The following is a 13,584-nucleotide window of genomic DNA, read 5'->3' as shown; positions in this document are numbered from 1 at the left end:
TGACTGATTCATGCAGTTTTAGTTTTATTTGAACATCCCTATTTTTATAATGATGGCTGGACTATACATGGCAAGCACATTTTACCTATGGTGTCCCCTCCATTTCCTTATAGAGTATAAACTTATGATCTGGGACCTCACTCCTCCTGTAACTGTTGAACTATGAGTTACATTGTAATGTTTTTCTTGTCTGTACAAGTCTCCACTCAATTGTAATGTGCTACTGAATATGATGGCACTAAATAAATACGATTATTATTATTATTCCTCAGTCTTTCTGTAAACTGTCTAGATAGTACATGCTGCAGGGGTCAATTTTAACCCCTTAACGACCGCCGATACGCCTTTTAACGGCGGCCGCTAAGGGTACTTAAACCACAGCGCCGTTAATTAACGGCGCTGTGGAAAAAGTGAATAGCGCCCCCCAGAGTCGGATTTTCTCTGGGGTCTCGGTTGCCGAGGGTAGCCGAGACCCCAGAGAACATGATTCGGGGGTTTTTTACCGACCCCCGAGTTGCGATCGCCGGTAATTAACCGTTTACCGGCGGTCGCAACAAAAAAAAAAAAAACGCGATGTGCCGTTTAATTTCTCTGTCCTCCGATGTGATCGCACATCGGAGGACAGAGAAATAGGGTCCCCGATGGCCCCCAATAGCCCCCCGATACTTACCTGCCTCCCCCGGTGCTCCTCGTGGGTCCCCATGGGCGCCGCCATCTTTTTTCCGGGAAAAAATGGCGGGCGCACGCGCAGTGCGCCCGCCGCCCGGCACCCGGATGTTCTTTGGGGTCTCGGCTGCCGGGGGTAGCCGAGACCCCAAAGAACATGATCGGGGTCGGTTTGCACCGACCCCTGTTTTGCGATCGCCGGTAATTAACAGGTTACCGGCGACCGCAAAAAAAAAAAAAAAAAGCTATCTGTATTTCTCTGTCCTCTGATGTGATCACACATCAGAGGACAGAGAAATAGGGGGATTCGGGGACCCTAACATACTCACCCGGTGTCCCTGGGTCCTCTTCTGTCTTCTCCTGCCAGCCGGCTTTTTCCTTATGGCGGGCGCATGCGCAGTGCACCCGCCATCTGCTGCCATCTGCCGGCCGGCAGGAGAAGACGAGTTGGGGCTAAAATTAGGGTTAGGGTTAGGGTTAGGGTTAGAGTTAGGGTTAGGGTTAGGGTTAGAGTTAGGGTTAGGGTTAGAGTTAGGGTTAGAGTTAGGGTTAGGGTTAGGGCTAGAGTTAGGGTTAGGGCTAGGTTTGGGGCTAAATTTAGGGTTAGGGTTAGGGCTAGGGTTAGGCTACTTTCACACTAGCGTTTTTTGGCCTCCGTCGCAATGCGTCGGAGAAAAAACGCATCCTGCAAAAGTGCTTGCAGGATGCGGTTTTTCTCCATTGGCTTGCATTAGCGACGCATTGAGACGGATTGCCACGTCGCATCCGTCGTGCGACGGATGCGTCGTGCTTTGGCGGACCGTCGGCACAAAAAAAGCTACATGTAACTTTTTTGTGCGACGTGTCCGCCATTTCCGACCGCGCATGCGCGGCCGGAACTCCGCCCCCGCCTCCCCTCACAATGGGGCAGCGGATGCGTTGAAAAAACAGCATCCGCTGCACCCGTTGTGTGGCGCTTACAACGCTAGCGTCGGTACGTCGGCCCGGCACACTGCGATGGGCCGAGTACGACGCTAGTGTGAAAGTAGCCTTAGGCTTCTATCACACTTGCGTCGGTACGGGGCGGTCGCAATGCGTCGGCCCGACGTACCGACGCACGTTGTGAAAATTGTGCACAACGTGGGCAGCGGATGCAGTTTTTCAACGCATCCGCTGCCCAGTCTATGTCCTGGGGAGGAGGGGGCAGAGTTACGGCCACGCATGCGCGGAAATGGCGGACGCGACGTACAAAAAAAAGGTTACATTGAACTTTTTTTGTGACGACGGGGCTAAAGTTATGGTTAGGGTTGGGGCTAAAGTTAGGGTTAGGGTTGGGGCTAAAGTTAGGGTTAGAGTTGGGATTAGGGTTTGGATTAGGGTTGGGATTAGGGTTACGTTTGGGATTAGGGTTAGGGGTGTGTTGGATTTAGGGTTTTGATTAGGGTTATGGTTAGGGTTGAGATTAGGGCTGTTTTGGGGTTAGGGTTGTGATTATCGTTAGGGTTGTGATTAGGATTATGGATCGGGTTAAGATTAGGGTTAGGGGTGTGTTAGAGTTAGGGTTGGAGTTATAATTTGGGGGTTTCCACTGTTTAGGTACATCAGGGGGGTCTCCAAACACAACAGCCAATTTTGCGCTAAAAAAGTCAAATGGTGCTCCCTCCCTTCTGAGCTCTGCCGTGCGCCCAAACAGTGGTTTACCCCCACATATGGGGCATCAGCGTACTCGGGATAAATTGTACAACAACTTTTGGGGTCCAATTTCTCCTGTTACCCTTGTGAAAATAAAAACTTGGGGGCTAAAAAAATCTTTTGTGGGAAAAAAAAATATTTTTTATTTTCACTACTCTGCATTATAAACTTCTGTGAAGCACTTGAGCATTCAAAGTTCTCACCACATATCTAGATAAGTTCCTTAGGGGGTCTAGTTTCCAAAATTTGGTCACTTGTGGGGGGTTTCTACTGTTTAGGTACATCAGGGGCTCTGCAAACGCAACATAACACCCACAGACAATTCTATCAAAGTCTGAATTCCAAAATGGCACTCCTCTTCCGAGCTCTGCCGTGCGCCCAAACAGTGGTTTACCCCCACATAGTGGGTACCAGCATACTCAGGACAAATTGGACAACAACGTTTGGGGTCCAATTTCTCCTGTTACCCTTGTGAAAATAAGAATTTGTGGGCGAAAACATCATTTTTGTGAAAACAAATGCGATTTTTTATTTTCACGGCTCTACGTTATAAACTTCTGTGAAGCACTTGGGGGTTCAAAGTGCTCACCACACATCTAGATAAGTTCCTTAAGGGGTCTAGTTTCCAAAATGGTATCACTTGTGGGGGGTTTCCACTGTTTAGGCACATTAGGGGCTCCCGAAACGCGACATGGCGTCTGATCTCAATTCCAGCCAATTCTGCATTGAAACAGTCAAACGGTGCTCCTTCACTTCCAAGCTCTGCGGTGCGCCCAAACAGTGGTTTACCTCCACATATGGGGTATCGGCGTACTCAGGAAAAATTGCACAACAAAATTTGTGGTTAAATTTCTGTTTTTACACTTGTGAAAATTAAAAAAAATGGTTCTGAAGTAAAATGTTTGCAAAAAAAAGTTAAATGTTCATTTTTTTCTTCCACATTGTTTCAGTTCCTGTGAAGTACGTAAAGGGTTAATAAACTTCTTGAATGTGGTTTTGAGCAGCTTGAGGGGTGCAGTTTTTAGAATGGTGTCACACTTGGTTATTTTCTATCATATAGACCCCTCAAAATGACTTCAAATGAGATGTGGTCCCTAAAAAAAAATGGTGTTGTAAAAATGAGAAATTGCTGGTCAACTTTTAACCCTTATAACTCCCTAACAAAAAAAAAAAATTGTTTCCAAAATTGTGCTAATGTAAAGTAGACATGTGGGAAATGTTATTTATTAACTATTTTTTGTGACATATCTCTCTGATTTAAGGGCATAAAAATACAAAGTTTGAAAATTGCAAAATTTTAAAAATTTTCGCCATATTTCCATTTTTTTCATAAATAATCGCAAGTAATATCGAAGAAATGTTACCACTAACTTGAAGTACAATATGTCACGAAAAAACAATCTCAGAATCAGTGGGATCCGATAAAGCGTTCCAGAGTTATAACCTCTTAAAGTGACACTGGTCAGAATTGTAAAAATTGGCTCGGTCATTAAGTACCAAATTGGCTCTGTCACTAAGGGGTTAAAGGCCATGCAGGTAGACAGAATATAAATACTGTAAGCTTCAGTGCTCACTCCTGTGCCCTGCCCCTTCAAACGTTCGATCACCAGGTTGTGAGAGTCGGATCACCACTGATTAGATATTGATCTGCTATCCTAAGAATATGCCATCAGTCTTTTGATTGTAGGACAAAAGTTTCTAAAAAATGTATTGCAAATTACTAGATAATGAAGTACAGTCAATTAGGTGAAATTTGTAGTATGTTGGCTACAAATGTACTGATTTTGATTGATTTGGCCTCATGTAATAATGTTCCCTTAGAAGCTGATTTCAGCACTTGCAAATTAAATCAATTTGAAGTGGTTGTCCACTGCTGGACTACCCCTTCTGCATAGCCCCTAGTGAATGAACAAAAGAAAAATATAAATCAATCCAACATTTGGTGTGACCACCCTTTGACTTCAAAGCAGCATGAAAACATGAGTTCTAGGTACTTGCATACAGTTTTTGAAGGAACTCAGCAAGAAAGTTGTTCCAAACAACTTGGAGAATTAATCTCAGATCTGTAAATGTAGACATTCTTCCTGCCTCTTCAAGTAATCAGACAGACTTGATCAGGACACTGTGGTGCTATATCATCATTTCCAGGAGTTCTAGTTGTTCTTTATGTAGGTGATATACACAGCTTACCTTCTCCCCTATCTGCACAATATACTGTGTACAGGTTATAGCGCACGCACACAAAACTCTCCCACAGAAGTCTTCTCCAAGTACCAGTTCCCTCCTGATGATGTAGCAGTAGTGAAGCATATCTCTGAACCATTGTCAACAGAGGCAGCTCTAAAAAGAGAGCGGTTCCATAATCTTATACAGAAAATAGATTATAAGACAAATAAAGCAAATCAAAAAATAAAATTTGTCAGCATCTGGTTTAATTGGCAAGAAAAATAGTTGATATGTACCATTTAGTGTGTCCTTAACATGTCACCAAATAAAACAAGGAATAAGGAAGTTATGATGTTGGATATCTCACCAATCTCCAGTGCTATAACATAGAATGTCAGGCACAATGCGTCTGACGTCTATTCAGTTTCATTCAGTAAAATTATTTACTGTGCAGACAAACTATTAATCACAAAATGATTTGACTTTTAATGTGTTGTGTTTTTAGATTTAAACTAGATTTAGTGGAAAATTTAGCAAAGACGCTGTACAAACATCTGAGTCATAAGTTGGAAATGAGACAGTCTGAGGAGGAGACTAAAAATATCCAGAAACTTCAAGCAAAAGCAGAAAAATTAGGAAAGACTCTTCAGTAAGTGCAATTATGCAACATCGTGATCATTATGCATCACACTGAGAGGCGCCATCTCACCCTTTTATGAATTTATACGTGAAGAGGATCTCCCACTTACCATAAATATGTAATTTTTTACCCATTGTAAATGCAGCTCTTCTCCTGAATCTGACATTGTTCCAAATCTTCTCTATGCCTGATATATTGCCCCCTCTTTACTGCTCATAATTTGTCTTTATAGACAAGTAGTCTGCAACTCTTCTTTATGGCAGTCTTCTTGAAGGCCACACCCATTTGGCTAAAAGTGTAGATTTATATACAGGGTGAGAGGGCTATATCTTAGAAATGGAGAGGTGCAGGAAGATGGAAAGGAGTGACATTTACAACAGTTAAAGTTAAAAAATTACATAATAAGGGACAGGTCCTTTTTGGGCTGTAAACATTGCCCTTGCATTACACTGAAATAAATCAACCTTTATTATTTTTTAACTGATGTGATTTCTACTGATTGATTAAAGACCAGAATATATGTTAACCTTAAATCTCTAATTTATACAGTTTACATAACAATATAATCTACATAAAATATTCAATATCATAAAAGTTCAATATCTGTGTATATTACATTCCTTAACTTAGTGATCCTCACTTAGAGCCTGTCCAGACTTCATTCATTATTCTGCTAATCCCTTTCGGAAACAGTCTAATAGTTGACAGACACGCTACTAACGTAATGCAAACTTAGTGCAGACATTTTTGTGAAAATTCATCTAAATGTCATTGACATTGATTCCTGCAAGCTCCCTTTAAGTGAATGGGACGACTGCAAAAATCTTTGGAACAAATTTGCAGTATGTGAATATACAATACTAGATGGTGGCCCGATTCTAACGCATCGGGTATTCTAGAATATGCATGTCCACGTAGTATATTGCCCAGTTACGTAGTATATTGCCCAGTGACGTAGTATATTGCCAGTGACGTAGTATATTGCCAGTGACGTAGTATATTGCACAGACACGTAGTATATTGCACAGTCCACGTAGTATATTGCCCAGCCACGTAGTATATTGCCCAGTCACATAGTATATTGCCCATTTACGTAGTATATTGCCCAGCCACATAGTATATAGTACAGAGCCACATAGTATATTGCCCAGCGACGTAGTATACAGCACAGAGCCACGTAGTATATTGCCAAGCCACGTAGTATATTGCAGAGCGAGGTAGTATATTGTCTAGCCACGTAGTATATTGCACAGCGATGTAGTATATTGCCCAGTGACGTAGTATATTACCGAGCCACGTATGTCACAGGTTAAAAAAATAAAGAATAAACATACTCACCTAACGATCCGAGGGCCCCTTGTAGTTGAACATACTCACCATTCTGGTCGCTGCTCCTCAGCGTCCCGTCTCTCTGCTTCCTGGGATCCAGCGGCGCTGTGCAGATGGGCGCGCGGCTGCCACCATCTTGCGTTCCCCGGATGCTTTGCGAAATTACCCATATGACTTAGAGGTCTCGCGAGACCGCTAGGTCTTGTGGGTAATTTCGCAAAGCATCGCTGGGAAAGGAAGATTGCGGCAGGCGCGAGTGGCTGAGCGGACAACGGAGGGTGAGTATAGCAGGTTTTTTTTTTTTTTACTATTTGTAACATTACTTTCTTTTACTATTGATGCCGCATAGGCAGCATCAATAGTAAAAGGTTGGGGACACAGAGGGTTAATAGCGGCGGGAACGGAATGCGTTACCCGCGGCATAACGCCGTCCGTTACCACCGGCATTAACCCTGTGTTAGCGGTGACAGGAGGGGAGTATGGAGCGGGCGCCGGGGACACTGACTGCGGGGAGCGGAGCGCCGGGGACACTGACTGCGGGGAGCGGAGTGGCCATTTTCTTCCGGACTGTGGCCGTCGCTGATTGGTTGTGGCTGTTTTGCGGCGACCAATCAGCGACTTGAATTTCCATGATAGACAGAGGCCACGACCAATGAATATCCGTGACAGAAGGACAGACAGACAGACGGAAGTACCCCTTAGACAATTATGTATATAGAAGGCTGTATTCACACATCTGTGTGTCCTTGTCCATAATGCACAGATTGGACGTGGGGTCCCTCGACCAATCTCAACACCCCCATAGGCATACATAAAGCTGCCAAGTTTGGGTAAGAAGACCCAAGTCCGGTCCATACATCACAGTCCATATTTGAACCACAATACATGGATGTGTGAATCCGGCCTACGAGCTTTGCTACAGTTGGAAAGTTGGTATTTCCAGTATCAAATGAATGAATGAAAATTAAAGGGAACCTGTCATCAGGATTGTGCATAGTAACCTACACACAGTGTCAGGTCGGCGCCGTTATACTGAATACAATGATACCTTGGTTGATTAAATCCGTCTTATGATTGTTCTTTAATCTTTATTTTCAGTTTTGTGTTAATGAGATTCTTGTACCATAAGGCGGAGTTGGTGTATGTGGTGCTCTGATTAGATATTCATAATACTGACTGCTGACTGGTCACTGATCCCTCACTGACCTGCCCCCTAGTGTGCATAATGAATACCTAACATACTGAAGAAAGAGACAGGCGGGTGCCGGCTGTGGGCTCTGCTCTGCAGCATAATTGCATGTTTAGTGAGGCAATAATACATTTTCTTGATGTTATCCAGGTAGGGGAAAAAAATGAAAATGGCGACCGCCGCGCCTGCGCAGTAGCACCTAGCAATAGCTGTGATCCGATAACTGCTACTGTGCACGCGCCGGTGGCGCCATCTTACTGGAGAAGAAAAAAAATTCCTCATCCAAGATGGTGCTGCCTGTGCAGAAGCAGCTGTCGGTGTCAGCTGTGATCCGAGAGCTGCTACTGTGCAGGGGCAGGCGACGCCATCTTGGAAGAGGATTTTTTTTTAATTCTCCAGTAAGATGGCACCACCGGCGCATGTGCAGTAGCAATTATCAGATCACAGCTATCGACACCTATAGCTGCTACTGTGCAAGCTCGGCGGTCGCCATTATCAAAAATTTTTTTTTTTTTCCATAGCTGGATAACATCAAGAAAATGTTTTATTGCCACACTAACCTTGCGATTATGATGTAGAGCAGGTGCCATGGATGGCTGGCACCTGCCTGCAGAAGCGTTTTTTGTCTCTTCAGGATGTTAGGTATTCATTATGTAAACTAGGGGGCAGGTCCGTGAGGGATCAGTGACCTGTCAGCAGGCTGCATTATGAAGAGCTAATCAGAGCACCACATACCCCAGCCCCACCTTAGGGCACGAGAATCTCATTAACACAAACTGAAAATAAAGATTAAAAAAACACACACGAGGGATTTCATCAACCAAGTGTCATGTCGGACGCTGTTCACACTAGGGCGTTCGACAGACAGCGATAATTCTGCTTTTGTTCACTATGCGCTCAGTGGCGTCGGCTGGATTTCATCTAGCTGGTCCGGGGTTAATTTAGTTGGTGCTCAGATTGGAAGCTGGCTCACGCCCACTGCCTTTAAATAGTTCTTCTGAACATTGGGCGTCGCCGTTTATAGCTTCTGTCTTGTGCTTGGTTATCTCGGTCTGGAGTGGTGGTCTAGGAGAAGGAGTTTCGTATCTGGTGGTGTATATTTCCCTTTGTCGTATTTTCTCCTTCCTTTATTTGTATTTGTTTTGCCCTGTGCACTTACAGTGTATTCCTGTGTGACTGCAGCATGGTGCATATTTTCCGTTATCCTTGTCTGTGCTAACTGTGGGTATTGGTGTGTGGTCTCTTCACTGGGTGGTGGGTGGTGGTTTCAGCCTAGGGTTGAAACAGGAGACAGGGTGAGGATGGAGGCCCAGACATGCACACCATCAGTGTAAACTCTGGGAGAGGGTCAGTCAGGGTTTCCCAGAGTTGAGGGAAATCGCAGGGGCCTGGGTCATTAGCTCTTGCCTACCTAGGCTTCCCGTGACACCAAGGTATCATTTTATTCAATATAAAGGCGCCGACCTCTCACTGTCTGTAGGTTACTGTGCACAATCCTGCTGACAGGTTCCTTTTAAGTAAGCGGAGTACTGGGAACTATAAATTTATTGCACTACTATATAGTAGCCTTAGTGAAATAACTATGAAAAACAGCAGGATTATTTAAGGTCTGTGCACAGAATGTCTTTTTCAGGCAGATTCCACCTGGAATCTGCTTGAAAATGTGCCACAAGTACACTGCATAAAATTAACATAATTGAAAGCAATGCAAAAAGCGACATCGCTGTGCACATGTGTTCCGTCTTAAGTCACTTCTTTTATCACTTCAGGGTGAGGAAACCTTGAGGTGGTTATGAGAAGTACCATGCTGCTTCTTTGAATGGCTGTGTTTGAAAGCTGCCAGCTCTACTTACTTAAAGGGAACCTGTCACCCCCCCCCCCCCCAGGCGTTTGTAACTAAAAGAGCCATCTTGTGCTGCACTAATGCTGCATTCTGACAAGGTGGCTCTTTTAGTTCGGGTCCCTGGCACTGCTGAAAGAATCGTTTTTTAAATTTGTCCCTCATACCATGATATCATCCCTGGGGCAGGTCTTTCCCCCCTAATCCAGATGCACCACAGCCGTCACTCATGGCCTCTGCGCGCCAGGCGCCGCCTCCTCTTCCTTCATTAGCGTCCCCGGCGCCTGCGCAGTTATTTTTTTTGGGGGGGCATGCACAGTTGCGCTGCTCTTTGAACTTACAGCGCAGGTACCGGGGACACTAATGAAGGAAGAGGAGGCGGCGCCAGGCGTGCAGGGGCCATGATTGTTGGCTGTGAGGCGTCTGGATTAGGGGGGAAAGACCTGCCCCGTGGCAATTTCACGGTATGAGGGACAAATTTAAAAAATGATTCTTTCAGCAGTGCCAGGGACCCGAACTAAAAGAGCCACCTTGACAGAATGCAGCATTACTGCTGCACAAGGTGGCTCTTTTAGTTACCTGGGGGGGGGGGGGGTGACAGGTTCCCTTTAAAAGTATAGAGCAAAAATGCCACCCCAAAAATGACTGAAAAGATGCCAGGAAAAATAATACTCCTGGAAAACGACTCCCGGCATTTTCATAGTGTTTTCACCTTGAATAACTTGGCAATTCCGCCTGTATGCACACAGTGACGCCCTGTGCACATACCCTTAGGTAGGCAAATGTATAATGTATATGTATAATACATTTTTATGGATGTTAATACCTAATTTGCATATAAAATGCTAAAAATGTGATGATCGGTAAATAAAGTCAATTCTTTGTTTTTACCCAGGTCAGCAAAGCTGGATACAAGTCCTTCAAGGTAGAATTGACATTTAAATCCTTTACATACTGTAGGTATAATAATGATCTTTCTCATAAGTTTCTACTTCATTGTATGTGTATTGTGCTCTGCACAATCAGTATCTCACACCCGACTCATCAGTCGGGGACACAGATTAAAAGTCATATGTTTAAAGAGTAACCTTCATTTTAATTACCGTATATACTGGTGTATAAGCCGAGTTTTTCAGCACATTTTTTTTGTGCTGAAAATGCCCTTCTCGGTTTATACACGAGTCATTGTCCAGAAAGCCAGTGGGGGAGTTAGAGCAGCGGAGCAGCGGCAGGAGCCAGCAGCTGTGACACAGTGACAGCTGCAGCTGCAGCCGCCGGCTAACAGAAGACATCAAACTCGCCCTCCTCACGCCATCGCTGCATCTCTGTTCCTACATCTCCGCTGTCCCGGCAGCTCTTCATGAAGTTCCTGTGGTGAGCGGTCACGTGGTACCGCTCATTAAGGTAATGAATTTGCACGCGTCTCCACTCCCATAGGTGAGGAGCGCATATTCATTACCTTAATGAGCGATACCATGTGACCGCTAAGCACAGGAAGAGCTGCTGGCGCCGGGACAACGAGTGAGTGAGCCATGCATACAATGATGGGATGGGGGAGCCGAGCCATGCATGACTGGGGGAGCTGAGCCATGCGTGACTGGAGGAGCCATGCATACCAGGACAGGACGAGGAAGCTACATACCAGGATAGGACAGAGGGAGCCAGGCATAGCAGGACAGGGATGAGGGGACAATGCATACCCAGCTTATACTCGAGTCAGTGAGCTTACCCAGTTTTCCGTGGCAAAATTAGGTACCTCCGCTTATACTCGGGTCGGCTTATACTCGAGTATATACAGTATTACATAAACCAATAGTACACATGAAAATAATCAACTTTGTAATGTAACTGAAAATCTGTTTCTGTCTCCACCAGGTTTCATCATTCATTTTAAAAACTCTCAATTCCCAGGTAAATCTGTATTCAGAGGAGACAGATTTTAAATGACTGAGATTGAATCTTAGCATCTGTCATCTTCTACATAGTGGAAAGAGAGGGTGAGGAAGGAGAAGCTAGAAGCAGAGATCTTGCCTTCTCCCATTTATGAACCTATAAACTTGATGCACAACTCTATATATAAAATTCAACATTTTATTGATTAAATCATATAAATTATAACAAGACGAACAAAATGAAAACACCTCAACAAGATAAAATACACAGGAGTTAGGGCTATATTAATAAAAATACATATAACAATAATTCATTCAAAGTAGTGCATATATATATATATATATATATATATATATATATATATATATATATATATATATATATATATATATATACACACCATGTTCCAAATTATTATGCAAATTGGATTTAAGTGTCATAAATATAATTGTTTTGTTTTTCAAATAAACTTGTGGATGGTATTGTGTCTCAGGGCTCAGTGGTTCACTTAAATCAATCTTAAACACATGTGATAGTTAGTTTTCCAGGTGATTCTAATCAAAGGAAAATTACTTAAAAATGATGTTATACATTATTAAGCAGGCCACAGGTTTCAAGTAATATGGGAAATTTAAAGGATATCTCTTCTGCTGAAAAGCGTTAAATAGTGCAATGCCTTGGACAAGGTATGAACACATTACCGTATTTTCCGGCGTATAAGACGACTTTTTAATCCCTAAAAATTGTCCCAAAAGTCGGGGGTCGTCTTATACGCCAGGTACGGCGTGTGCAGGGAGCGATCCTGGATGTTCCCAGGGTCTGAAGGAGAGGAGACTCTCCTTCAGGCCCTGGGATCCATATTCATGTAAAAAATAAAGAATAAAAATAAAAAATATGGATATACTCACCCTCGGACAGCCCCCCGGCTCTCACCGCTGCAAGCGTCTGCCTCCGTTCCTAAGAATGCAGAGAGTGAAAGACCTTCGATGACGTCGCGGTCAGGTGACCGGTCACATGAGCGGTCACGCGACCAATCACAAGACCGCGACGTCATCGCAGGTCCTACACTCACTCTGCATTCTTAGGAACGGAGGCAGACGCTTGCAGCGGTGACAGCCAGGATTCATCGGAGGGGTGAGTATATCCATATTTTTTATTTTTATTCTTTATTTTTTACATGAATATGGATCCCAGGGCCTGAAGGAGAGTCTCCTCTCCTTCACACCCTGGGAACCATCCAGACTGCACACGCCGTATAAGATCACTGGGCGTATAAGATGACCCCCGTCTTATACGTTGGGCATATCCCAAATTCCATATTTTATATGGAAGAGTTGGGGGTCGTCTTATACGCCCAGTCGTCTTATACACCAGAAAATACGGTAGTTATTTCAAGAAAACTTAAGAATGATCATCATACTGTGAAGAGATTTGTGACTGAAACAGAGCACAGACAGAGTTCATGCAGATAAAGGCATAATGAGGAAGGTTTCTGCCAGACAAATTAATTGGATTAAGAGAGCAGCTGCCAAAATACCATTACAAAGCAGCAAACAGTTATTTGAAGCTGCTGGTGCCTCTGGAGTCCCTCAAACTTCAAGGTGCAGGATCCTTCAAAGGCTTGCTGTGGTGCATAAATCTACTATTCGGACACCCCTAAACAGTGTTCACAAGCAGAAACGGTTGCAGTGGGCCCAGACATACATGAAGACTAATTTTCAAACAGTCTTGTTTACTGATGAGTGTCGAGCAACCCTGGATGGTCCAGATGGATGGAGTAGTGGATGGTTGGTGGATGGCCACCATGTCCCAACAAGGCTGCGACGTCAGCAAGGAGGTGGAGGAGTCATGTTTTGAGCTGTAATCATAGGGAAACAGCTGGTAGGGCCCTTTAAGGTTCCTGAAGGTGTGATAATAACCTCTGCAAAGTATAGAGAGTTTCTGACTGACAACTTTCTTTCATGGTATAAAAAGCAGAAATGTGCCTTCAGGAGCAAAATCATCTTCATGCATGACAATGCACCATCTCATGCTGCAAAGAATACCTCTGAGTCATTGGCTGCTATGGGCATAAAAGGAGATAAACTCATGGTGTGGCCACCATCTTCCCCTGACCTCAACCCTATAGAGAACTTTTGGAGTATCATCAAGCAAAAGATCTATGAGGGTGGGAGGCAGTTCACATCAAAG

The 13,584-nt window shown here is 44.0% G+C and overlaps 1 protein-coding gene across 1 annotated transcript in view; it reads left to right on the top strand.

The window, feature by feature from the left end:
• DDX60 (DExD/H-box helicase 60) overlaps nucleotides 1-13,584 on the top strand; it is a 288,318-nt gene that overhangs the window by 187,576 nt on the left and 87,158 nt on the right. Inside the window, exons 26-27 of the mRNA XM_077279474.1 lie at nucleotides 5,009-5,152; nucleotides 10,397-10,426. Of these exons, the coding sequence (XP_077135589.1) occupies nucleotides 5,009-5,152; nucleotides 10,397-10,426 (174 nt within the window). The remainder of the gene's footprint in view (nucleotides 1-5,008; nucleotides 5,153-10,396; nucleotides 10,427-13,584) is intronic.

The sequence above is a fragment of the Ranitomeya variabilis genome, chromosome 1 (assembly GCF_051348905.1).
Source record: "Ranitomeya variabilis isolate aRanVar5 chromosome 1, aRanVar5.hap1, whole genome shotgun sequence".
Taxonomy (NCBI): domain Eukaryota; kingdom Metazoa; phylum Chordata; class Amphibia; order Anura; family Dendrobatidae; genus Ranitomeya; species Ranitomeya variabilis.
The sequence above is the reverse complement of the archived record's forward strand: the minus strand, read 5'-3'. Positions and strand labels throughout refer to the sequence as shown.